The sequence below is a fragment of the Atractosteus spatula genome, chromosome 27 (assembly GCF_055471065.1).
Source record: "Atractosteus spatula isolate fAtrSpa1 chromosome 27, fAtrSpa1.hap1, whole genome shotgun sequence".
Taxonomy (NCBI): domain Eukaryota; kingdom Metazoa; phylum Chordata; class Actinopteri; order Semionotiformes; family Lepisosteidae; genus Atractosteus; species Atractosteus spatula.
Window position 1 is genome coordinate 3,229,642 of NC_142732.1, and position 25,736 is coordinate 3,255,377.

Below are 25,736 nucleotides of genomic sequence, written 5' to 3' on the forward strand. Positions count from 1 at the left end.
TCCACTACAAATTGATTTCATGCTTCATTTCTGCTCTCGTCACTCATCCAGTGGCTGGCACACCTGTTCATTGTTTGTTTTAGAACTTTTTTAGTATTTGATGAAAGATTCTTTGTCATGAACTTAAAGAAAATATACATAATACCTTTCCTGGTGGAAAGTTTAGTTACCGCCCTGTTTACACATGAACTTGATGATGCAGCATGTACAATGAATGATTTGAATTTGCAACAGAAATTCATTTAGAATGCAGTGATGAGCAGCAGAAACATTGATTGGGAGATGTAGAGTGATGATGAACGTCCTTGTGCACGCACGTGTATTTCTTTGCTTCAGTATCACAAAGAACAATAAAGGCAAGCGAGGCTCTGGAAGTGAGTTTTCCAGAAGCTGTGGTGTCTGATTACGATGATGTGTTGAATTGCAGTTCTGCGTTGGAGGAGGAGGATATTTTGCGGAAGGTGGTGGAAGGCAGTGTGGAGATTTTACAGGATTCGACTGGGATGGCTATGGGACTCACCGAGGCTGGAGTGCCTCTAGAGAGATGACGGAGTCCGCAATGCTGCTTTTCTACCGCTGAAGTGCAGGCGAGGACGGTCACACACTCAAACATACTGGAATGCCTGATGATTTCTGAAATAAAAAAAATCTGGATAGTTTTGATAGTTTTGTTTTGTGCAATTGTATTTTCGGTCTCGTGACCACCTTCTTGTGGTAAACTTGATATAAATCTCAAACCTGCACAGATTGATTTCTGCAACTTCAACGGTCTTTATTCTTGTAGAGTTTATTGTATACTTCACTACACCACCTTAAGCCTCCTTCCCTTGTGTTTCCAAACATACCTCACCTTTAATTTCCCAAACACAAACTAAAGTTAACACGGTGCTGGGTGGTGCACCAGTCAGTGCCAATCCTAATAAAGGATTACAGGGGAAACGTGTTAAGTACACTAACCAATAGTACATTGGATGACATGAATAACTTTTTCACATCGTAATGTTCTTATTAGTGACTTCAAAGAGCCAGGTCACATATGAAAGGCACTGAAGTATAATAAATATTTGTATTTCTTTCAAATAATTAAACAATATTAGCTTATAATTAATAAATGTAATATTTCATCAATATAATCAAAACATTTTGTGATAATTATTTAAATTTTAAAGGCACTGAGATCTAATAAACAATTTTATTTCTTTCAGATAATTAAAACACTGTGGGACAATTACTAAAATCAAAATTGAACTTGCACATAGAAAAGCTGATTTGTGTTAAGGTCATTGTAATTAAATAAGTGGTTTTTGTTCACACTGGTATTCATCTTGGCTATGTGCCTGAAAAGGTCTCTAGTATCTGTTGACGGTTATATTTCTCTCCTATGTAACATTGAAGCTGTAGGAATCTGTTCCTTGTTTCCTGGGTTTTGAATTCTATCCTTCATTAAAAGACTTAGCAAGAGGCTTTCTGGTAAATGTTTAATTTTTCCTACTTTTAAGATGTACTGGATAAAATGTTTCAAATAAGGGAAGAGTAGGTCCCAAAATTTTCACAGTTGAATTTTTGTTGGTCTGGACTGGCTGACCCAAATATGCTTTTTAAAAAACATATAGTTTCCACTGAGCTGGCAAGGCAGAAGAGTACATTTCCAGAGAGGCAAAAGCACAACTGACCACTCATTTCCTGTCCAATGAACACAAGCTTTTAGGGATTAACTGTCTCCTCTCTGGGTTTAAAAGGATGTGGCTGACACAGGTTTGCAGTCTTTTGTTTGGAGGACCTGCAATATGTTTAGTCTGGTTTTTCTATGATTTTCAGAGTTTTTGGAAGATGTGGGAGAGCAGCACTAACAATTTATAGTGATCATAAAGGTTGTTTGTAGTTGGTACTCCGAAGAGGGCGATGGGTTTTGTTTGGGATTTTTAAAAAGTTTTTTGCTGGCTTTACATTGTGGCTATGGCATCAAGATCCTGCCTGCCTGTCACCTTACTTACTCATTACATGTAGTGTCTTCCTAACGTGTTGAGTAAGCCGTATGTAGAAATCCTGTGGATAACTTACAGTAACTGGTGTGTTGCTGCAGTGCAGAACAGCACTCCAATATTTAAATCCTGAGAATAAAAACATTTGTTTTTGTGAATGAACTCATAAAACATCTGTTGTTTTGCAAGTTTTGCTGATGTACCTACTACTCCAGCTATCGATATCTCCCTGGCTTTAAAGGGATGGGGGGTTCTTCTGTGACTGCCTCAGTTTTATCCCTGTTTCTTTTTAAATGGGTACAGGACTTTTTGATTCTTTTCAATGTCAGAAAAGTGAGCTAAAAGATCCTACTTAGTGGTCTAAAAATAAGAGTCTTGGGGGAAGAGGAGGATATTTTGCAAAAAAGCGGTATGGGGATTGTGGAGCTGGGATAGTTACGGAGCACTAACATTGGAGCAGGTCTAAAGAGGGGACAGAATCTCCTGCACTTCTTTGCTTGTTGAAGTGCTGGAATGGAGCCAAACTCTTTTCAGGTCACTAAAGTCCCTCAGGTATTTCCTGGTATGAGACCTAGATCATCACTGACAGTAATAGGCTCAAATGATTTTGTGATTTGAGGAGGTTTAAAATAGTCTTATAAATTATATTGAATGTCAAATTGTAGAAATGTACAATACATTGTTACACAATACAGACCTTTTAGATCACATTTTTACAAAATGAAAAAAGTGACCGATTCTTTTCAATAAATGCATTGCCTATCCATCCACAGAAACTGGAAAAGGATTTAAATAACCTTTAATAGTCACTCAAGTCAATTACATTACACGAACTTTCACACTGCATCATGTTACAAAAAAAAAGATTTGGAGATTAATTAAAACTCCAAGCAATAAGTTTTAATAAGTAAGAAGTTAACTCAAAATGGGCCCATGAAGATATCAAAATCCAATTTAATAAAAACACTTTAAAAACTGATGTAGCATTTATAAACTTAATTGTTTTGTCGCATATGTTAGTGCAAGATTGAGAGTTAACGTCTTGCTTGTTTTGAAATTATTCAATTGTCATTTTCAACCCCAGATTGTAATGCAACATATTGTGTTTGTGTAAACAGTTTTCTGGGTTCTTAACATTATTTTGTTTACTGCGCAGAGTAATAAAAATAATTTCTGGAAGTGTTCCAGGGTCTTGTCAAGAGGAGACCTGCAGGGCACTGACAAGCTGTATTGAGTGGTAAAGGGTCTTGATGGCTCAGTTTGCTCCGAGTGTGGTTTTGACACCATAGTTCAGGGCTCTGTCCTGGCCTGGATTGAATGGAATGTTGCCCTGTCCTGTTCTATAGCCACTGCATCATCCTCAAAGGCTATACTGTGGCCCAATGCACTATTAGAGAGAGTGATGAGGGGGATTAGTTTTCTAGTTCTCTCAGCTGGAGGTCAGTTCAGAGCAAAGCTAGTCCTGACCCTAGAGTCTTCCATGCCTTGGCCCACCGTAACTTTGACCTTAGAACTTTGAGACACTTTAGTACGATTGCAAACGACTCAATTTAAAAAGCTGGCATCACACAGGTGGTCAACAACCTAAAGATACATGATACATGCGTATCTTCAGGGCTTAGTCTTTGTTGATCATTCCTTATCTTCCTGTTATGACCAGGTGTATCTGCAACTCCAGCAATAGGAGAATCTCTTCCCTGTAAACGCTTCCACTCCATGGCATGTGGGAATATATCTCAAATTCTGATGAAAGCTTCAGTGGGAATAGAAACTCAAGTGATCCGACGTTTTAGGTAAACAGTGCCCAATAGATTGCTCCACCCCTGTACTCTTGTGGACTGGGGGACAGCATCCCAAGGTTATTTGTTCAGTGTGTAACACTGTGTATCTGATTTCATAATACCCAAATACAAATCTAGGAAGTATGACAAAAGAGTTTCGATCAATCCATGTGTTTTCATACATTGGCCAATAGAAAACCTTAACGCTGCTTTGTGTGACCATACATGCTGACCCCCCCAAAAAAGATTAGTCAAGAACATTGTGATAGGGACTCTGACAGCAGTATATCAAATGACATTAGTAAAAGATTAACTGGAAGATATACTTGTTTGAAGCTTTTGGCAAGCAAGTCCACATTTGAAGCCATAGGTGTCTTTTTCTGTCAGGTAATTAATCTCTTTTTCCAGCAGTATTGACACTGTATATGTGTTGAACATATGAGACCTTATTTCGCTTTTGTGTTAGTCATTATAGTAGCTGTTTGTTCTCCATACAATTAACGACTGTGTGCTTGAGTCCATGTGATCTTAGTAGTGTTGCTTTTCCTGTAATATGCTGTTGAACCTAAAACATAAGGAATCTTAAAAAAAAGATTTTAATCTTTTCTAGATTTTGAAAAAGAGCTGGAATTAGTAGTGTCAGGTTTGGGGGAAAAAAAGGAAGGTTTAGTTAGTTTCAGCTGTAATTGATTGAGCCATAAGGAATGTCTGATTATGAGTTATGATTACATTGTATTTGGACCAGACTAGGTTTTCTAAAGTAACATGACTCCATTCAACCTGAATATTATGGTTTCTATTATCAGTTATTGTATTTTTTTTTAGAATATATTTTCACATTGGCCCCAGCAAAGGTAAAATAAACCACTGTTTTTCTCCTTCTGAAGGCAAGACCTCTATCAAAGAAACTCCTTCAGGTCACCACTCCTTCTATAGAAATATACCTGCTAAGGAATGTAAAGTGCCTCAGGCAATCCTGTATGATTCAAATACATGTTTTAATTCCTGTTTTCTTCATTAGGGGGATTATAATTGCTAAGCGAACTGCTATATGAACAAAGTACTTGTGCATACTGGTAGGTTAATCTCTTTTGATTCATTTTGCTGTGTTATGGCAGCAGGACTTTTTCAGCTGAAAATTATCTCTGTAACTTGGCAGTTTATAGTACTTAGGGGTTTTGTTTCATGTTCTGTTGACATATTTATATGAACCTAGAACTGTACGTTACGGTGCTTTTTAAAGGGAGTATTAAACAGATTGGACTTTCTCTGCTCTGATATTGGTAAGCTAATCCTTGGAAATCCTGGGAAAATCCTTATGTTTCCAATGTAATGTATATTAGCCCATTTCGAGCTTAGCTGATTTCAAGCTAAATTCTAGCAATAGCTACAATACATTTATACTTGTTTATCCGAATACTTCCTTTTCCTTTTAGAAATGTTATCCTGGACTATCTTCTTTTTCTGTGCTTTGTTGGAGACTGCTATCTGTGCCCCAACATCATGTAAGTTTACTGATGCAATAAGCTTTTTGCGAGTTTTATTTACATCTTCCCTTTTATAACGTTTTTTGGTAAATGTATTGGAAAATTATGGTTAACTAGTTGGCTGAGACACATTTTCCAAAGGCTTGCTAATTTGCCTTTTATGATGTTTTGCAGTCTCAAAGACTGGCATCTGTGCATCAGCTACAGCATCAAAACACATAGGTAAAATATGTCAAACTGATAATTGTATAGAATCAAGAGGAAAAACAATTATTGCATTATCCTCATTTAGACAAAATTAGTTAGTCACGTTTTGTAGCGCAAATATTGTGGGTTTGCATCTTTGGTCCTACCTCAGAACAGCACTGACTCCAGAGGTGAAGATTAGCAAAGATCCACCTGTGAGTTCGTACCTGGATCCCTGTCCCTCCGGATTAGAAAAAATGACTCGGTCTGATCTTAATTAAAGAGCATTTACTGTCATGATTCCTGAATGTCATTCCTGCGGTCATTCAGATAGCCAGCTTTGCCCTCTCTGGGATCTGGTGTACACTTCAGCTATTACATCAGGGCTTCCGGGTCCCGGTCCTTGTAAGTGGAATGCCAGCAACTGCTTTTTTGTTGCAACTAAACTCTGTCTAATTGCATTAATTTACACTTTAGATCTTTTTGAATGGTTTTTAGTTTTGGAATAATTAGAGATTTTAATTTACCTGTAAAGTATGTCATATTGAACCCTACAATTTTTTTAGAAACTAAACAATATATACTGTATATAATAATTAGAAAGTAAACATAGAAAGTGTAATTTTTCAAATTAACGTTTCAAGTAAGAACAAGCTGAAGTGAACCAGATCTGGGAAGTGTTTGTTGACAGTGATTTAAGGGAGTGTGGGAGTCAGGAGTTTGAGCACCACACTTTCCGGCTGGTGAAAAGTAAGGTGAACTTTTTTTTTCTCTACATTTTAACATTGATCTTCTGCCAAATGTTTCCCACCCAGTGGGCACATTCTATGTTTTTCCAGCCTCAGACACTGCATTAATCAACAATAATAATGAACAAGAATGCAAAAGCCTGCCAGAGTTCAAGTATCTTGGTCACAGCTGCAAGGAAATAAAGGAGAAGTATGGCATCCAACAAGGTATGGCTATTTTTTGTTATTTTTAACTAAATATGGTTCAGTAAATCCTCTTCACTCCCCCCAGTTTAGAGAAGAGAGCTTGGGCCAGCCAAGAGAAGCTGATAATGTCTCATAGAGGGCTGTACTCAGGAACATGTTGTATCAGTCATCATGGCTTTTACTTTATTGCACACTGATTACGCACCACTTTAATTTCCAAAACCCAGCTGTGTCACACTCCTCAGTTCATGAAGACTGTATGTCTCTCACCTCTGGGACAGGCTACAGTGGAGAGAGTCCATGTGCTATAAAAAGTAAGCTAATGTCAACTTTAAACAACAAAAAAAAACCCTTTTCTCACCAGCATGTTTGGTATAAACTCTAAGGTGATCACTGCTACCTCATGTGCAGTGAGATAAGCCAGTCCTGTCCAATTCTTGTCTTTCAGATGGCCTTTACTACTTGATTTCCAGACACGGGGAGCTGTATCAGACCTTCTGTGACATGACCACCAACGGGGGAGGCTGGACTCTGGTGGCCAGTGTCCATGAGAACAACATGTATGGGAAATGCACTGTGGGTGACCGCTGGTCCAGCCAGCAAGGGAACAACCCCAATGTCCCAGAGGGAGATGGCAGCTGGTCCAACAAAGTGACATTTGGATCTGTTGAGGCGGCCACTTCAGACGACTACAAGGTGAGTGGATTTGTGAGCCTGGCAACTCTGCCTTTTTCAATAAGACTCACTCCTGCATAACACAAACAACTGAAATAAATGAATAAACTTACTATATTTGGGCTTTTGTATTTCTGAAATGGGTCTGTTGCATAATAGATTTTTTTGTAATAAACGTCCAAAGTATTGGCCCCCACAAAGTTATATTTTTAGAGACTTTTTAAAATTATTTTAAGCTGAGCCGTCCATTATTTTCCTGCAATGGTTGTTCAAGATGAGATCCGTATACTTCAAAATGTCTAACGCTTTCAACTAATTTCAAGAAAAACCTCTTCCTTTTCGCACATTTCATGCAAGTTTTTATTCATTATGTTGTTTTAAGTTCTTATTTGAAATACGTTTCCCTTTATCTTTTCCTTCTAGAACCCAGCATACTATGACATTGAGGCTGAGAATCTGTCTGTGTGGCACGTTCCTAACAATGCTCTGACAGAGCACTGGAAAGTCTCGGCCATTCTGAGATACCACACTGAGACCAGCTTCTTCACACTGCATGGAGGAAACCTCTATAACCTATTCAAGGTAAAGATAGGTGTCAGAGGTCCTGATTAAAGGAAAATGTTAGAGAGATTCTTGCACAACCTCCTCTTCTACACTTGCCGCAATTGCTACAGTGCAACCTACTGTATACAGTGTTTCATTTTTCCACTTGAGGATTGAATATTTCTTTTAGCGTTTTCAACAGATCACCAGCAGGTCAGTTTCAGTGTTTTTTTTTATTTTAAAATAGAAACTAGAAAGGCAATTAGTCGGAGTTCTTTATTGCCCTTTCCTCTCAAGCACAATATTTCTTTGCTTGTTTATTAGCGCTACCCAGTGAAATACAAAGAAGGAGAGTGTCTTACCAATAATGGCCCATCCATTCCAATTGTTTACGATAAAGGAGACGCACAATCTACCGCTCAGCTATACGGCCCAGAAACTAGAGGTAGGTATCCAAGTGTCTAACGTCTGTTGCCATTTGTCAAACGACTGCATACTGTATGAAATTGATTAAACTATTTCACTTTATGCACTGCTTAAAGTTTTAGGAATCATTTCATTTTAAGTTTCCTTTCTTTTTATGAAGTAAAGCTAATAACATATAATAAATATTATGGAACATTTTGCTATGAGAGAAGTACCACAGTCCAAGTTCTATGCTGTTCTAATATGAGGCAACCAATAAATTAAGAGAATTTGTGAATCAACGACTAAATATGCTTCACAGGTGGGGATTTTTTAATTTTATTTTTCAACGCAGCTTTGATGTCGTCACTAGAGTTCTGACCTTGGAAAGCTAAAGACTAATGCAGCATCCCCACCCCCATGAAACTAATGGGGTGGATGACTCACAAGTTCACTTTATTTATTTGCTTGCCCCTGTGGTTATGATTGCAAAGTCTTTAGTTTTCAAAAGGTTACTCTTAATTTGCATGGCTTCATGACACTTAATACACTGCTGTGCAAAAGTCTTTGACATTTGAGACACAATCAGGACTTTATTAATAAAGTTTAGATTGAGTGAGAAACAACAAAGGATGTCCATTAGCAATCTTTAATTCTCATTGATCAGAATTATTAAGTTGTTCACACAAACTTAAGAAGTACAGTACCCTACATTAGTGTAGCGGAGCTAGTTCGGATACGGTGACGTCAGCGTCCTCACTGTGCGTAGCAGGGACCTCAGCTGCCTGGGCTGAGGGAGGTCTCCTTTAGCTCATGCGGCTGGTTCCGGAACCGCGACGGTCACATTAGCATCTAATACGATATGGAATACTTTAGAAATCTGTGCATGTATCCAACTATTACTTTTGTCACTCCTAGGACGATTTGAGCCTGGCTATGTGACATTCCGTGTCTTCAATACTGAGCAGGCAGCTCTGGCAATGTGCTCTGGAGTCAAACCCACTGGATGTCACACCGAGCATGTGAGTTCACATTCGTTATAAAGGAGCTCGAACAAAGCATCTGTTTCAAATGCTAAAGCAGTAGTCGTAGATGAAGATACCACATCTGTAGTAATGTAATAGATGTTTATGGAGATTCTATAAGTCTGGTCCTTGAGGACAGTTGAACAGGTCTCCTTAAATTAGTAGTAGCCCAGGTCCTAAGGAAAAGGATTAAATTATCCCAGTTGCAGTATGGCTTAATTGGACCTTTCTGTACATGATGACAGATACTTATTATTTTAAAGACTTATAAAACAGCCTGAACTGTTTTCCCCTTTCAACAGACTGGGGACCCCAGCTGTGATGTTTTGGTTAGTTTCCGATAGTGGGATTTGTTTTTGTGTGTTGTAGACCTGCCTAGGAGGTGGGGGTTATTTTGCTGAAGGGGATGGCCGGCAGTGTGGAGATTTTGCAGGGTGGGACTGGAGCGGTTACGGCACCAACCAACAGTGGAGCACCTCGAAGGTGATGACCGAATCAGCAGTGCTGCTCTTCTATCGTTAAAGAGAACAGTTGCCATTTCACTCACTAGTCCAGCTGGTCTAGAGAGAAACTGTCTAATCAAATAACACTTATAAGCTTTTGTCCTTAAAGTCTGTCACTATTACCTTCACTGATGTTTACCTTTAGAAGCATATAACATAAAGTGGGCTCGTTTTTTGCTTTTCTGTTGCATGTTTCCTGCAAAACGATCAATCATAATTCTGTAACACTGATTTTTGATATGCAATAAAATGGAAAAAAATAATAATCTGATGATAGATAAATTCTATTTTGTTGACTTTAAGCATAATACATTATCAGTAACAATTAAATTCAGGGTGTAAGTGATTTAGTGAATGTCAGTCAGTCAATGGGTGCAAGGCATGATTCACCCTGAGCAGGATGCCAATCAATTACAGGGCACACACGCATACAGGCATATGGAGTACAATTTGGAGACGCCAATTAACTTAAGACGGCCAATCCCTCAACCAGCCCCTGGCAGAAAGCCCCCCAGGCTGATATTAAACATAGAAAGCCTTTCCGGGTTAATACAAGAAGCTCTTTATTTTTTTATGATCACATCATTGATGGCAAATCATCTTTTATGGAACCTTCAGTCCTTACATTCACATTCTATGTACTCTAAATAGAGCTTTGTTTGAATTCAAACCCATGAGAGGTTTCAAGAGTTTCACAATGTTTGGAATTCAGAATGTTGATGACATTTTTCTAAAGTATCATTACTGAGCGATAAGTAACATTGTTTCTTAATACTTTTATAGTAATTCCAAGCATTTATATAGCACTTCCCATCTCAAGGGGCCTCTGAAGCTCTTTACACATACTGTAGGTGGGCTCCCACTTCACCTACTGTACAGTACCACAGGTCCTGAGCACCAGCAGCTGCCACTGCACAGCAGATCAGGTGGGAGAGTGAGAAATTATTTTACCAAAAAAGGAAAGGGGCAGTAGTTAGGTAGATCCCATTAGAACACACCTCAAGTGGAAACAGGTCACTGTAGTGAACATTCAGTGAGGGGTTTACCTTCTGTCAGGAGGACCAACCATGATGGAAAGCGAAAAATGTAGTGCAATGAGAATGTATTCAAGCAATTTTCTGCAACACTACAAAGAACACAACTCTCAGTGAATCCCTTTGTACAGCAAAGCTAGACTAAAATAAACCCATGTGAGAATGTGATTCTCTCTCTTCACCAATGATCTAATTAATTAACTCATTCGCCATGTCTATGTAGTTGATTGAAGGCCTTGGTTTAAAAAATATCCTATCTTGAGTGTATTATTCCACCAACTTCAGCATACATAAGCAAACAAGTTCAGCTGGCTCTCCTCAACTTGTTAATTAAACATTTGCAACCCTATTTTGATTTTAACCGCTTTTAACAGGTGATCAATTTATGCTGACCAGACTCAGGTGAGAATCATACTGTATAATGTATGAAACAGTGAGAAGTTTTTTTTTTTTTACTTCTGCAGCGGTTTAGGTGATAATATTTCAGCTAACACGGAAGAACGAGGAGAGTTCTGATGCTCGGAAATTGGCACAGAGCTGAAGGAAAAGATTAATCTTTTAAAAATACACACAGTAGATGGCAGCACTTGAAAAAGCTAAAAGTGAGCTGCCTTCTACAAGGGCTTTTGCGGCAACGAGAGGTATTGTACTGTATGTGTTCCGGTTATACTTGTTTTGAGAAGCAAATAAGAAATCGCATCAAATCAAGCGGTTGAATTTAATGCCGTGTACACGACCAAGCTTGCTCAGACTCCAGAGTCTTGAGTTGTTTTTTAAAAGGGCATCAACATTTATTAAGGAACAGGTAAAGGTTTATTCCATGCTGAAAGAAAAAGAAAAGAAACACAATGCTGTGGAGGCTTCTTCAAAGTCTTCAAGACACCTGCAGAAGGCACGACAGCCTAAACGTTGTCACTTTTCTGTTCCTTTCAGCATGGAATAAACCTTTTCCTGTTCCTTTGTAGTCTCCGCATGCTCCCTCAGCTACTTACTCGAACCTCATCAACATTTATTAGTCATTAATTGTAACAGTGCAATCTTGTGCATTAGCGACTACATTAAAGAATCCGATCAAGGTATAAAGGTTGGTTGAAAAAGCAAAAATTAATATTAATTAGTGATTAGATTTATTTTGTTTTCAGCTCGTGAAATAAAGCAGATATTACCTCCAAAACATTATAAGAAGCGGGATTTCAATGTGTTACAGTTGCTTGGCGATTAAAGTGTTTACTCCCCGGCTTCGCTTCTCGCGAGGTGCAGTAGTAGTAGTTTCCAGTTTTTTGTTCGTCTTGGGGACTGAAAAATAAGATTCCACTGCGCTCACTGTGGTACTGAAGGGGCACAGTCCCAGAGAAAATAATTTCTTCAGTACGCTTCGCTTTTAGAGCAGGAAGATCTTCAATCTTCGGTAAAAAGGGCTGGTACTCGAAATGTATTATTAACAGATCAAACAGTAAAGATCTTTTTTCGTATTATTCTTTAATTATGGTTTTCTTCTGAAGAAAGAAATCGATTGGGAGAAAACACGCGATTTTGTATGGGCATACCACAGTAGTATTTGGCTGTAAGGAAGGTAATTGATGCCACCTGTGTAGAACTTTTGCTTTTTTCAACCAACCTATATATCTTAATCGGATTCTTTAACGTAGTAGCTAATGCACAAGATTGCGCTGTTATTTTAAACACGCAATAGGGGGAAAATAAAAATACGTTGCTAGATTGGCTTTCCTGTTGGTTAGTCTTTTACGGCCTTTTATGACAAACAAAACCTGCCCCCAGAATTTTATAAATCGACTCTCTGACCCTGTTTTTGCAACAACAGACTGTGGTTTTATTTAGCGTCACGAAGTCCAGGACTGCTGCAGAGTGAACGGCTCTTTCCACAGCGGCAGGAGCGCCTCCCGTGCGGTAGAGGGTGGTGTTCATTATGTAGGGAAGAGCGGCTCTCATTATTGACTCTGCTGCTGTTTAATGCGCTGTCCAGCACTTCAGCACCGAACAGAGACACAGACAAGAGCACGCTTTAGGAATCCGACATTGGGAGCTTAAATGAGCTGAGTAGCGCGTCTCAACAACAAAAAAAAACAACGGAGCGCCGCGTCAGTTCAACAAATTGATCAGCAGCAAGCAGGTAAGTTCCACTAACAAATTTAATGCAAGCACGTACGCATGTATTTGCGTATATTGGCAATAAGTTAGTAATAGCTGGGCACCTGCTTAGAGGTAAAAACAAGATCGATTAAATTGTTATTGTCGTCAGCGCTAGCAATGGAAGCTTGTTAGACAGGGGATCGGGTTTGTTATTTTCGTTGCGTTAAGGAGATTTAAAGATTATACTGGACTGTGTCGAGACACGGTATTTTTTTAAATGCTGTTTTAAATTAGACATGCACGTAAACGCAGCGCTGGGCGCTGTGTTGTGCTGTTCCTTCGTAACATTTTCAGTTTAAATTATTACTGTGGTTGCCGTTCCAGTTTTACTTGACGTGAATCACACCTAATCCATTCGACAGTTTAGTTGTGGCTTAACCCAAACAAAGAGGTTAAATTATTAATGTGATATTTCGTAATTTCATTTTATTAAATGGGAGATGGTCATCGCAGTACACTTGGTCTGTATGTCTTAGCATTAGAGAAAGAGAGGGTCGAAGATGGGGCGAAAATGCTTTGTGGTTTGTTAACTGAAGTACAGTACTTGGCTCAAGGCGTTAAATGTGCAGTCTCGTCGCTGTCGGAAGCGAGCAACAAAGCCAAACAGTTAACAACACAACGTAATATGATTTATTTCTGCCAAACACAGGGGCTTCATGCGTTTTTACTCTACAGCTATGCGAGACGACACACCAGTGTGCATCTCATCGTGTAACCCTCTCACCCTGCAGACTGAGCTTTCAAGTGCTCTATTTTTAGTTAAGCATGTTCAAGAGAGTCGTATTGTAATGTAGGGTTGATCTAACATATGTGCCTATTTTAGTTGCTTTTTGCTATTGACCTGGGTACTAACTTCTTGCAACTGTAATTTCTATATTACTTGACTATTCTTGGTATGTCTACACATTGCTTTCATTAATATTAGGTTCAGTTCTGAGTTATTAAAATGGTAACACATGTTCATCTAGGAACAGGTAAAGGTAAACGACCATCACGAAGCGTGTTGCTGACGATTTAAAATTTCTAAGTTTGTAGACAAAATATTCAAGATTGTTTCCGTATTTCTATCCAGTTAGGGGCGAGACTGCGTTTTTATATTCGCTTTTCTGTGTATTTACATAAAAAAATAAACCCGTAATTCAAATACAACAATATTAGAGCTGAAGATCAATTAGTTTCCAGTTTTGTTTAGATTCGTTATAATGTTCAAATTCTAACTCATACATGCTAGCAATTTTGAACTAAACATGCGATCAGTGTAACACCGTGGATAGTGTTTTTATTTTTTTTAATTCGGAGTACTTTGATTTGTGAGACTGATTGGTGATTCTATAAATCAGCTGGTTACTCCTTTTTTAATAATCTTAATAAGATAATAATCTTTCTTAAACTATTTTACTAATAAATATTCAGTTACAGTACAGTACGTTTCCTTACTATCCGTAGCTATCCGCAGACCTTTGGTCTAAACCTTATTAAAATGCTTCTTGAACCCAGTAAATTAGTTCAGTTTGATGTTGAAAGTATTTTTTAAGATATATGTGTGTGTGTGTGTGTGGGGGGGGGGGGGTCGTTCGCGTTTGTCTCATCGATGATTCGGCACTGCATCTTTTGGCATTTTTGGAAACCGGCTGTCTGATTGCGTTCGGCTTTTTTTAACAGATTTTATTTGACCTTTGTTCAGTCGCCTCTGGCCTATTGCCAGTGTTTTTGCCAATTTGGATGGGGGAAACTATATCGAAATGAACATAAATCATAAAAAAACGCAATTCAGTGGCAACAATAGATTAGAAATGTGACAGGAAAAACTATTTCTATCAATGCCTGTGATTCATTTTCTTGAACGTACAGAACAGTCTGCTACAGTGAGCTGGAGCCTAACCTAAGCTTCTCTTTGAATGAGATACCAGTCCATTACAGGGAATACACATGGGTTAAAGTGTGGAGACAGTGTGTCTCTGGACTGTGCAAGGAGCCTGGAGAAAACCTACTGTACCACCACAGAGAGAACATGCAAACTCTACACAGAAGGTGGGTCATTCCTGAATAAAACACAGGACCCAAAAGCACTAACAGCCACACCACCGGGTCATATATCAGTATCACTCAGATATATGAAACACTATTATTAACATTAGCTCATTTATTTTGGATCAGCATTCTCAAAAGAGATATTTCACTCTGAGATCTAAGTGTGCACAAAATACAGCAGCATTTATGCAAAATGCTGTTGAGTAGTTGGACTTGAAAAGAATTCCCAATCCATTTAATGTTTTTAGTTTTGTGTGGCAGACCTATTTTTGCATGTGATCACTGCGAGATTAAAAACAGCTGATTAAACTGGCTGGGACGTGATTAAAATGTGAAATTATTTTGGCACAGCTTGGATCAGTATAAACAACTGGCTGTGGTCTCTGGACCCTCTGTGGACCCGTCACCCTCTCTGGAAAACATCACTGAAACCAAATTTCTTCTTGTCTTTTGGTATGTTATTCAATGACTTGGCTTTGGTGTTTTATTAACAAACCAAATTAGTTTGAAGATTTAAAATGTTTTACATTTGAAATTGAAGAGCATTGGAAATTGCAAGTTGCATTAGCTGCAGAAAAAAATCTGTTTAGTAGGTGCTGCAAAATGAATATCACAGTCCTTGTTTTATAACCTCATGTGGCTGTAAATGTGTGTTTCAATGGGATTAAGTACCATGATGAATGGAAAGTTAAGGACAGCATTCACGCTGAACTAGTAAACATGCTGAAAAACATGAAACTGACATTCCAAAGTGGAGAAGGTACTGTAGGCCACCACTTCTAGGATTAGATAGCATTGCGATCCGGCAGTGTTTTGTCAAGTGCTCAAATGAAAAATGGAAGGTCATTGTGGTTTCAAACATGCAATGTTCTGCATTCAGTCAGAAAAGTAAAACCCCAAATCTTGCTTTTTGCCACTTCAAACATTTATCTGGCTTGTCAGTTTCTCCTAAGTCTCAAAAGGAAAGCTTGTTGAGTTAATCTCTATGTTAAGAGATCACACAACCTGCATCCTCATTCATAAAAAGCGTCCATAGCATTCTCCTTGAGAAAATTCCAATTTTTCAAAGTCGCAGGGTTTATTTTTGTGTACTTCATGCCTCTGCCCTGTGTGCTTTTCAGAATTGGTAGTTATTTAACCTTTTTTCTTACCTAAGGTTTTCAGTTTTCATAGATGAGTTAAGGTCATTTTGTTATTCCTTGAAATGAGCTTACTCTCACCCATGGTTTCCAGTGCCTCCTGTTCCCAGGGGCAGCCATTGCTGTGGTGGGGAATGATGGTATTGGAAAGAGCTGTGAAGAAGGGTTGAAAACCCCAAAGGGCTGAGATAAGTGACACCAGCCTATATCCCAGAACAGCTGGTCTAACATAACTCGGAGTGTCATGTCTTCAAGACAAACTGTAGCACATCACCGAATACAAAATGCAACACACTCTGACAGTCCGCAGTGAGAACTTATCCTCAGAATCGTCAAACCTTCCTGAAGTGAAAGGAAGAAAGCACCTACAGTACATACTGTATAGCACAGCACAAACAAACAACTCCTTTAATTCAATCTTCAAATTAAGCTCAGTAACAAAGGCACCCACCTCATCAGAAGAGTGCTTGTCAATGATCAGTCAAGGCTGTGATGATGAGCAATACCGCTTCCTAGAATTTAATTAGATTGAGGCCTCTGTGGTTTCACTTTCCTCATTTAAAAAGTAGTCTCTGTGTTATAAAGGCACTTAGAGACCCATACACAAGACAAAATACTGTACATTGCATATAAGCAGTTGTTGAAATAGGTGCATATTAACCAGGTACAATTTGGATCCTAATTCATTAGACTTAATAATTAACATTTTCCACATGGACAAAGGGCAGTGATACTTCTCAAAGTCTACATACAGTACCAGTGTAGGATGCTAATTGCTCCTTCCATTTTGTTTCCAGGTTCCATTTGAAAGTAGTTTAGTAATCTCATTTAGTAATATTTTCCAATGAATCGGGGAATGCAGAATAAGTATGGTTGGTTTTTATAGCAGCCCTTGGTCTCTGCAATTGGTACGTATTCTCAATGCCTGTAAGGAGATGCTTTTCAAACCTAGCTGAGGTTTCAAGTTTGCTTTGCTGTTGCATTACTGCGTTCATTATATTAATGGAATAACATATCTTAAACTGTCGATAACGCTGTCATGTCTCGTCAGTCCCTTCCACCATCTTAAAATAGCCTAGATTCCTAACAAACATTTTCAGATACATTGCTGGTGAGACTTTGTACACACTGATTTGAACATAATATTACATCTTAGGAATGTCTTACATTTCTTGAAAGAAAAATCTGCTCTTAAAACCTACACTGTGACATTAATCCATACGACTGCACTTAGGTATTAAAAATGCATTGATTGGCTCTGGTTGGCTTTTAGGCTCAGTGTGTATTCCCTGAGCCACCAGGGATTGCCAGTGACTGCCAACAGTCAAATTAACACACTCTGCTCACTCATTAAAGGAATATTTAATCTGTGCCTTTTTCTGGAGAAGTAATAATTCCTTACTTATAAAGACGCTTTTCAATTAATGGGGACTCCCCTCCACTACAACTAGTGTGCAGCCCCACCTGGATGAATGGACAGCAACCTTAGTGAACCAGTAAGGTCCCCACACACCAGCTCTCAGTGGGGAGGAGAAGAGAGTGATGAAGCCAGTTCAGAGACGAAGTAATCTGAAATACCGATATTCTTCATCTCTGTGTTCCTTTAGTCCATGAACAGAAGAAAAGCGGAGCTGTTTGGTTTTGCTGGAAGGCTTTCATGCTTGAACTGTTTGTATATTACATCTCTTGTTTACTTCAGCCTTCGCTAGGAATGACAACAGCCAAGAATTAAGTGTATTGAAAGTCTTAACCGGTTTGTGTGAGGTTTGACCTCCAGGCCACAGGAGGAGGAGAGAGAGAGAGAGAGGAGTGACGTAGGGGCAGCTGCAGTGGTGGAGGAGGGGGTAAAGGACGTGTGAGGGAGAGAAGGAGATAATGTACAGTATTTATGATGTTTAAGGGAGGAAATGATGTCATGATTGACTACAAAATACAGACCGCTGAAGCTGATGGAACTTAGCTGTTGTCATCCCTCCTGAACTTTCGTTATAAACTCCATTAAGGTTTTAAAACATAGCCATACAAAGTTATCTCTTTCATGGGGAGATGTCTATTTCTCATGGATTAGAATGTCTCTTAAAGCAGCTGCCTTGTGCACATCCTGACCACATGGCTGCTATTACTTTGTATTATTATTATCCAGAGTGATCTATTTCTAAAGCAAATTTTGTGTCTTCCCTTTTAAAGTCTGATAAACTGCCATGGCCTATCGTAGCAATGCAAGCCTTCTTCTGAGATTAGAATCTGTCATCCTGTTGGCAGTCCACCCTTTTGCTTTTTATAAGATGTCTGGATGGCAGTCTAAGTACAATTGTGCCTTAAAAGAATATGAATCCAGCCTTTTTTTTGTTATTTTATTTTCTCCAGCAGACATTAATTAGCCCTTCGCTTCATATCTCCAGTGCAGGATGACCTTTAAATTAAAAAGAGAGACCGATCTGATACAGTGGAAAGCTCAAGTGCTGTGTAAGCAGTTTTATTTATGAATAAACCAAAGAGAAGAAGAAATAAGTATTAGAACCAATTAAAATGAAGGAATGGTCTTTTTCTACATTGCCCGTTTTGCCTTTGTTCTCCTGTTACTTTCATTATTCATTGAAAGTAATTCATGAGGAGCTCTCCTAAAATGGTGGAATCCCAGATAATAGTTCTTGTTTTTATGTTCATAGAACAGTTATGCTCTGATCCCTGTCCCAGTCCCTGAATCCTGTCTTTCAGTAATGCCAAATTCTAAGGAAGACCTGGAAATGAGACCCCTGGTTGCCAAATTCCTTTCCATTAAATAGGTTGTGTGGAATTGATGGCTGTTGCTTATCTACTGGTGTCATTGGTCTCCATGCCTCTAAATACATTAGAATTCAGATCAAATTATAAGTACTTTTTAATTAAGACAGATTTTGTTTGATTCCATTGTTTTTTTTATTTCCTAACATACACAACAGTCTTGTAAAAGTTTTTGTATTCCAATTCCTGACATATTTTATCCTTTTTTTCAACTTTAAGTTCTTCAGTTCTATGACATTTTTCTCTGATGACGAGCCGAAGCTCTCATAAACCAAGCAAAGTATTCAGAAGCGAACACCAGTTAAATTATTAACTTGATTTTAGTTATTAAATTAAACTCAACTGAATTATTAAACTCTGAAATGAAACGAGCCTGTTTAAATCAAAGTTTGGAGAAGAAAAGCCTTTTGATGAAGTTTAAAAAGGAGGGAGTGTGATTTTGTTAAAACCACATATGGGCTCGCATCATCATCAGATGCCTGTTTTTCAGAGTACAAGGCTGATTTATTCCAGTGTTCCATCACGTGTGCCCCTCTCTGGGCTGTGTGTGCTGTAACATTACGGTACCCCCAAGAGACACCCCTCATGCACTTTCTCTTTGTGTTTCTTCCTCTGCTTTGATGTTTATGGTGATGAAGAGAAAATATATAAAACCACAATGTGGTAATGATCTTTTATACATGTGTTTTGTATCATCTGGGATTTTTGCAACAAAGAAAACAACAATCTTATAGTGATCTTGAGCTGAAGAAACACCTGTCCTGTACACACTGCAGACTCCTTCTGTGTAGTGCATAGCCTATAGGCATAGTTACCACAATATGAGTTTCTAGATCCATTGGGATAAAAGACTGTTTAAAAGAAAGCATGATTAAATCTAGGCAGCATGGTGGCTAGTGTTGCTGTCTCACAGTGCTGGGTGCCTGGATTCATATCCAGACCTGAGGTGCCTTCTGTGTGGAATTTCCTGTCCAGGGTGTACCTGCCTTGCTCCCATTGGATGCCGGGAAAGACTGCGACTCCCCCGAACCCTGTACTGGATGAAGCAGTTAGAAAATGGATGGATAGATGATTAAATCTATTGTGCTAAGTTTGTTACCTAAGATATGGTCCCATATCCATAATGAGGTGCTGTGTTTGGAGTTTCCCTAGGAATAGCACAAGTTAATAACTGACTACTGTAGGTAATACAGCTGTGCAGGTGCTCCTTTTAATTTCTTTTAAATAATTGTAGGACAAGGTGATGGCATGAGCAGTTAAACTTCAAAGCTCAGAATCCCGACTTACGGTCCTTCATCTTTTAGTTTGAGGCAAACCAAAATGTTAAACTAAAGCCTCAATTGTGTCTTTTCCACTGAGATTGGATCCTAAGCAGGTGGACAGACTGGAGGGATAAGTTAGCCAATCCTGTGTGTACAGTCTGCAACCTGAAATCCCATGTGTACTCTGTCCTGGCTGTCAGATTTCATGAGAATAAATTGCCACCTCAGTATGACTTTGCACAGTACAAGAGAGACTATATTCTTCTAGAAGTTTTTCTTCTGCAGCCGAGTTTTCCAATGAATAATGTAACAGAAGAGTGTCTGGTTCCACAGAGTACAAAACAGGATCAAATGAGCAGTCGTCTGTGGATTCTATTTCACCAAGATAGGGGCAGTGAGAAGAATAGCATAAAAATGGCCTGATGTGTCCAACAGTTATAATTCCTGTACCTTCCAAAAAGTTTTTTTTAGTCTTAACTATAACTGTCTTCTTTTTCTTTACTTAATGCCCAGTGTTTTCTCTGCCTCTTTTTTGACCAATGACAAACGTGCTCACCCTTGTTGAAGAAAGGACAGGGAATGATTGCTTTCTGACTTCACATCACTGTTGACAGAAATGAATGCACAACCTAAAGACGTACTTTTCCATCTGGCCCTGACGCTGTGTCACTCTATTGCAGTTCAGTAATTTTTTTGAAAGACCACTCATTGCCGTTTAATGGGTCACGGCCTGTGAAAAACAAAGCCCAGGAGCGAGTGTGCAACTGCATGATGTCTAGATCTCCTGAACGTATGTTTAGGAAAGTGACAGACCTGTCCTGGGACTGTACTTCGAGAGAACAAAGAAAGAAAATTCCGCTTTTCCAGTTGGAAATGAAGGCATAGTGAAGTAGCATAACAAGTCATTTTTATTTTCACTGAGTTGTAGATGCATTCGTCCTGCTGTGGTGCATTCCTGTTATCTCTGAAACGTGTATGTAGAATATCTTCCCTTTATATAGTTTACTTTTTAATATATATGCTAATAACTAAGAAACAACTGCTCAGCGGTTTATCTGCTTTAAGTAATATTTCCTCATTCTGCCTCTTCATGGTAATGGTAATACATACATTTTAATTTTTGTTTGTTCAGAGCAAAAGACTGATATATTAGCTCCACATGTGGTGGTTATTTTCATTTAAATTGAACTCGAACACTTGACATCAGCACTTTTACTTGCGTGCTTCTTAAATTGCTGAGTACTTTTCATTTATAGTGCCCGTGAGCTTGCCAGCCCCGAGAGAAACTAAAATTTCAGTCATGTACTCCGTTTCATTTTGCAGGAGTGTCTGTGGCACAATGAGACCCTTCACTCTTCTTTTTCTCAGGAGGTTTTAAAGTATGTGTTTAAAGCTCAGATTCAGGTATGTATTTTTTAAATAATCATGCTACCTAGGATTTAATAAAAAAGTAAGATAACAATGCCTGAAATAAAGGGTTCTTTTAATTTTTGAAATCAAGAGTCATCAATCTGCCCTCTCTTATTACCACTTTCATAAGAGCATAAGAAAAGTTACAAATAGGAGGAGGCTCTTTTGCCTAGTTCACTGGGTTGAAAGTAGCAAGTAATAGTAGTTTGCCACAGGAAGGTCTTCTACAGATATGGGAAAGTACTGAGAATGTACTTCATCGCACTAATGGTTGTATCTTCATGATGAGAGATTCCACATTTAACTGAGCCCCAGACTGTGATTGAAAATGTTGAGTAACACAGCAGGGGATGTGTTGGTGTGTGTGTGTGTGTGTGGCCCTGTGTGCTCTTTGGTGAGAGCCTCCATCTCTTCCGTAAATAAACTGTCTGGCCTTGAATGGTCGAGACCAGGTGATGCAGCCCAGCGTTTTCAGGCTTGTTATCTGGGCAGAGAAAAGAGTTGTAATGGACACTCAAAATAATTGATGTAATTTGGGGGACCTGGTGTTCATGAGACGATAAAAAATAATACTCTCGTTTTCACTGCACTCTTTCAAAGCTAATGCATGACCTTCCTAAACTGAAAAGAAATGGGGCGCACAAATCAATTTCCGAGAGCTTTTTCATTCTCAAGCACACCAAGGAATTGTACAGCTGGGCCTTAAGGAGCTGTAAAATATATATTTTCAAATCAAGTTAAGTCCGTTTCAGTTTTAGATGAAAATGTAAAGCAGTAAATGTGTTAAGAATGCAGAGCAGGTCTTTGGCACCAAGTGCACAGCCCTTGAAATCTGCTATGGAAGCACTCCATTACAGTTCACATCTTAATTGTAGAGATTGTCGACATAAAATCAATTAAATAATTAAGGAGATGCATCCTGAATGTTATCAGATTTTGAATTTGAAGAAAATGTATTAGGCTGTTAAACATACTGTACCACGCTTCACCCAACCAAATATTAAAGTGTGATACAAATTTTTCTGTTCAAAATATTTAAATTGATAGTGCTCTTAATGGAACCAGAAAGTTTGATTAGATAGTAGTACGTCAACACTGGAACATGAGGATTATGAGGTGCTGTTCCTTGCTAAAGTTTAACTCTTCTTTTTGCAGCACAAATTCTTGGCACGTTTTTAGAACTGACAGAAACGTTCTAAATATTTTGCCTAGAGTGTCTGAGGCTCTATACCAGGCTGGAGTTTAATTAAAAGGTTACAAGGTAATCCAGACATGCCAGGTTGAAGTTTTAAAATGCTGATATCACTAACCCTAGAGAAAGATTTATTTTTATCCCCGACAGATGATAGCAGTGTTTTGTCTGGCTTTGATTCCCATAATGTTTAGGATTACTGTAATTATGCATAGATTTGAGTGAATGACTGACGGATTTTAAGATTATCTGTCGTGAGTTGCTCCCAACAAATACCAAATCTCAAGAAAAACAATGTTTTGCGAATGCTTGCTCATGCCAGGCATGTATACTAGCTACATTCGCCATCCTTTTGTGATCCAGGCAGGTAATGGCAAGAAAAACAAATCTGCGTTGGCACAATTAGTTTATTTGCTGCTGCTTCCCCCTAACATTTTCTGTTGAAAGGAAATAGCCGGTTTAGCTGTTTTATGCGTGTGTTTTCGAAAGGAAAATTACTATTGTACAGAAAATTGCTGTTGTACTCTAGCCGGAATTCAACAAGGACCCACTGGAAACAGTACCATACACTGCTATCATGTATTTGTTTCATTCTGGAGTGTCCAGACCTGATATTTTGTAGCGTTTTCCTCCTGGTAGAGATGTCATCCAGTTTGGATGCCCACCCAATCAGTGGCAAGATCAGCAAGCCCTTTATTTTCCAAACCTTCTCCATAGGAACTAAGATGAAAATGCTTTAATCCAGAGCAGTGCCAGCCTCTTACTGTGCCTCCTGCTGTTTTTCGGCAGCTACTGTATATATATGATTCACAGCAGCTTGAAATCAAGATTATTTTCGGGTACCCTCAACTATCGAATAATAGTACATTTTTAGTGCAGTCTTTCAGCTGGAGCCATTGTACTTTTTTAAATCCAAATGGTGCTTTGTCTTGTCTGCAAAAAGCTGATTTTATTTATGTACCACTCGTATCCATCCATCAATCCATTTTCTAACTGCTTCTTCCAATTCAGGGTTGCAGAGGATCCCTGTCCATCACAGGGCTGACACAGACACACTCACACGTAGGGCCAGTTTTTCCAGCATGGCTTTGGAGTGTGGGAAGAAACTGGAGTACCTGGAGGAAACCCACAAGAACAAGGGGAGATCATACAAACTCCATGCAGATAGCAGTCTGGAATTGAACCCTGGGCCCCAGCACCACAAGGCAGTAAAGCTAACCAGTGTGCCCCAATATCACTCCTATGTGTAAAATTACCAGGAAAACAAAACAAGCATTTTCCTACTATGCATAAGAAAATAGCAGCTACAGTATAGTACATTGTATTAGACTATGTCAAAAACATGTGCGTCTGGTTAAAATAATGGATGTTTGGATTTATTGCTGCTGCTCAGGTTCATTCTTAGAAAAAGAAAAGAAGAGAAGGCATCTATAAAAGTCATTTGTGCACAACATTGAATACAACTCATCATGTGCCATCTAAGCAAAAGGATTTAATGATCGGCTTTAAGATTTATGTAAATAGAAGGCAGTCAAGATTTCTATGTCGAAGAAATAAGCAGTAAATTCATCAGTAAAGTCTTGCAGTTTTAAAATAAATCCAAAATAGAACTGTGTGCTATTTGTTATTTATGACATTAATTTATTCATTATAATTTTTTTAAGTTTGAGTCGTTTTTTTAACTTGTACAGTAAATAAAGATGGCACCTTCTTTTCTCTAGCTGTGAATTTCTATGAATTTCCTCATTTCTATGCTCTTTGGATACAGAATTATGATCAGAGAACCTTTAATATCTTAGCAAAGCTGTGGGCAGCTGTGAAATTGACCCAGCAGCAATACAACCATGAAAGCTGTAAAAAATGGAGGATTTTACTGGTTCACTGCCAGGTTAGATTGGATTCAGATTCTGAAGTAACCTATGCAAACAGCATTAAATGTTTATCTCTAATGAGTTCTCATCCAAAAATCTTCATCCCTTTGAAGAGTGATGCACTAGAAAATGAATAGCACAGTCCTTGACAGTGCCCCAAGTGTCTTTAATATAGTGCAGTAAGAAATCTACCAAAAGGGTCCTTTTTGCTTGAACATGACATGCCCATTTTTGGATGCTCCATGTCCTTCACATCAGCCCCTATGGGTACGTTTCAGATTGTACATATTGCAAAGGGGTCGTACAGTATGTATTGCAGTCATGGTCTTGTGAAAACTGTCCACAATGTGTTAAATTAGCCACTGGTACTTTATCCTGTCTCTGTCTTGTCTTGTGGGAAGTGGGCATACATCTCTCTCTTGCACTAATTAGGAAGTACATTAACTTTCACTTTTCCCTACTTATACTGGTCTGAATGTGCTGAACCTTCAGTTGTTGTTTCTGAAATAGACAAGAATCTTTCACTTGGGTTGTCAGAGGTCCATCCAGACCAAGGTACAGTAGCTGCTTTATTTCAGTTTGAGAGGAGAGAAAGGAAGGTCCTGCTTCCTCCAGATGTTTTTGGCATGAGTGGGGGAATTAAAGGATAAAACCAATGGCAAAGAGAAGCCATTACAGTACCTACTGATTGACCCTGGCTTTTCCCTACCTGTCAGCAATCAGGAGACCGACTCCAGCTGGCTTGGGGCTGTTGAGAGAAAGATGATCTGTCCTTTTGCTTTTGGAAATAAAAATGTATTTGTGGTTGAAATGTCCAAGAGGCTAGAAAAAGGCAAAGTTGATCACGAAAAAGGGAGAAAAAGTTACATCTATCCCCTTTCCATTTTCTATCAAGTCTTTCTGTACTTTACTCTTTATTCATACGCTAGACAGAAAACCATGCTACTGGTATGGAAAACGGTAAACTTGATCGTCCCACTCTGTGTTGGGGCTTTCTCTGCTCAGATGTGCCTTGAGCCCTGATCTCAATGGGGAAGATGGGAAATCCTTGTTGTACTCCGAGAGGCTTGGGGTTTAAGTGGAGAAACGGGCAGGTCCCTGTGACTAATTACTGGACCATTCATTTCTCCGAGCTTCACAGCGCTCTAAGCAGAAAAATCAATGTTATAAATAGTCTTTGAAATTTCAATTGTTGGCATGTGTTGCATCATGTATCGATACAAGGTGGACCTATTGATTTTTTTTTTTTTTTTTTTGGTGGCATTACTCTGAGACAGTGCCCGCTTTCTGCCTGCAGGCCACTTCACCTTCTCCTGCTGATTAATGTTCTGAGCTGTGCA

At 38.8% G+C, this 25,736-nt stretch overlaps 2 protein-coding genes across 6 annotated transcripts in view; both read left to right on the forward strand.

Annotated features, from left to right (window-relative positions):
• Positions 1-4,012: 4,012 nt before the first annotated feature.
• LOC148814175 (intelectin-like) lies at positions 4,013-24,231 on the forward strand. 5 transcript variants are annotated; one of them, XM_088906998.1, is made up of 11 exons: positions 4,013-4,150; positions 4,785-4,839; positions 5,200-5,268; positions 6,252-6,392; positions 6,820-7,067; positions 7,470-7,628; positions 7,914-8,034; positions 8,913-9,016; positions 9,389-9,502; positions 21,247-21,327; positions 23,537-24,231. In XM_088906998.1, the coding sequence occupies exons 2-11, from the start codon at positions 4,815-4,817 to the stop codon at positions 23,705-23,707; spliced, it is 1,233 nt and encodes a 410-aa protein (XP_088763124.1). In that variant the 5' UTR covers positions 4,013-4,150; positions 4,785-4,814; the 3' UTR covers positions 23,708-24,231. The 5 variants fall into 5 exon arrangements, with proteins under 5 accessions (XP_088763124.1, XP_088763126.1, XP_088763125.1 ...); XM_088907000.1 differs by lacking the exon at positions 23,537-24,231 and adding an exon at positions 22,489-23,485; XM_088906999.1 differs by lacking the exon at positions 21,247-21,327 and having other exon boundaries at positions 23,537-24,230.
• srrm3 (serine/arginine repetitive matrix 3) overlaps positions 12,510-25,736 on the forward strand; it is a 95,732-nt gene continuing 82,505 nt past the window's right edge. Inside the window, exon 1 of the mRNA XM_088907003.1 lies at positions 12,510-12,687. The gene's annotated coding sequence lies outside the window, so the exon portion shown is untranslated. The remainder of the gene's footprint in view (positions 12,688-25,736) is intronic.

Coding starts and splice junctions, on each gene's coding strand:
- LOC148814175 (XM_088906998.1), top strand. CDS start 4,815: ATGAACAAAGTACTTGTGCATACTG. Junction 5,269..6,251: donor TATCTGTGCCCCAACATCAT/GTAAGTTTACTG, acceptor TTTCCCACCCAG/TGGGCACATTCTATGTTTTT. Junction 7,068..7,469: donor CCACTTCAGACGACTACAAG/GTGAGTGGATTT, acceptor TTTTCCTTCTAG/AACCCAGCATACTATGACAT.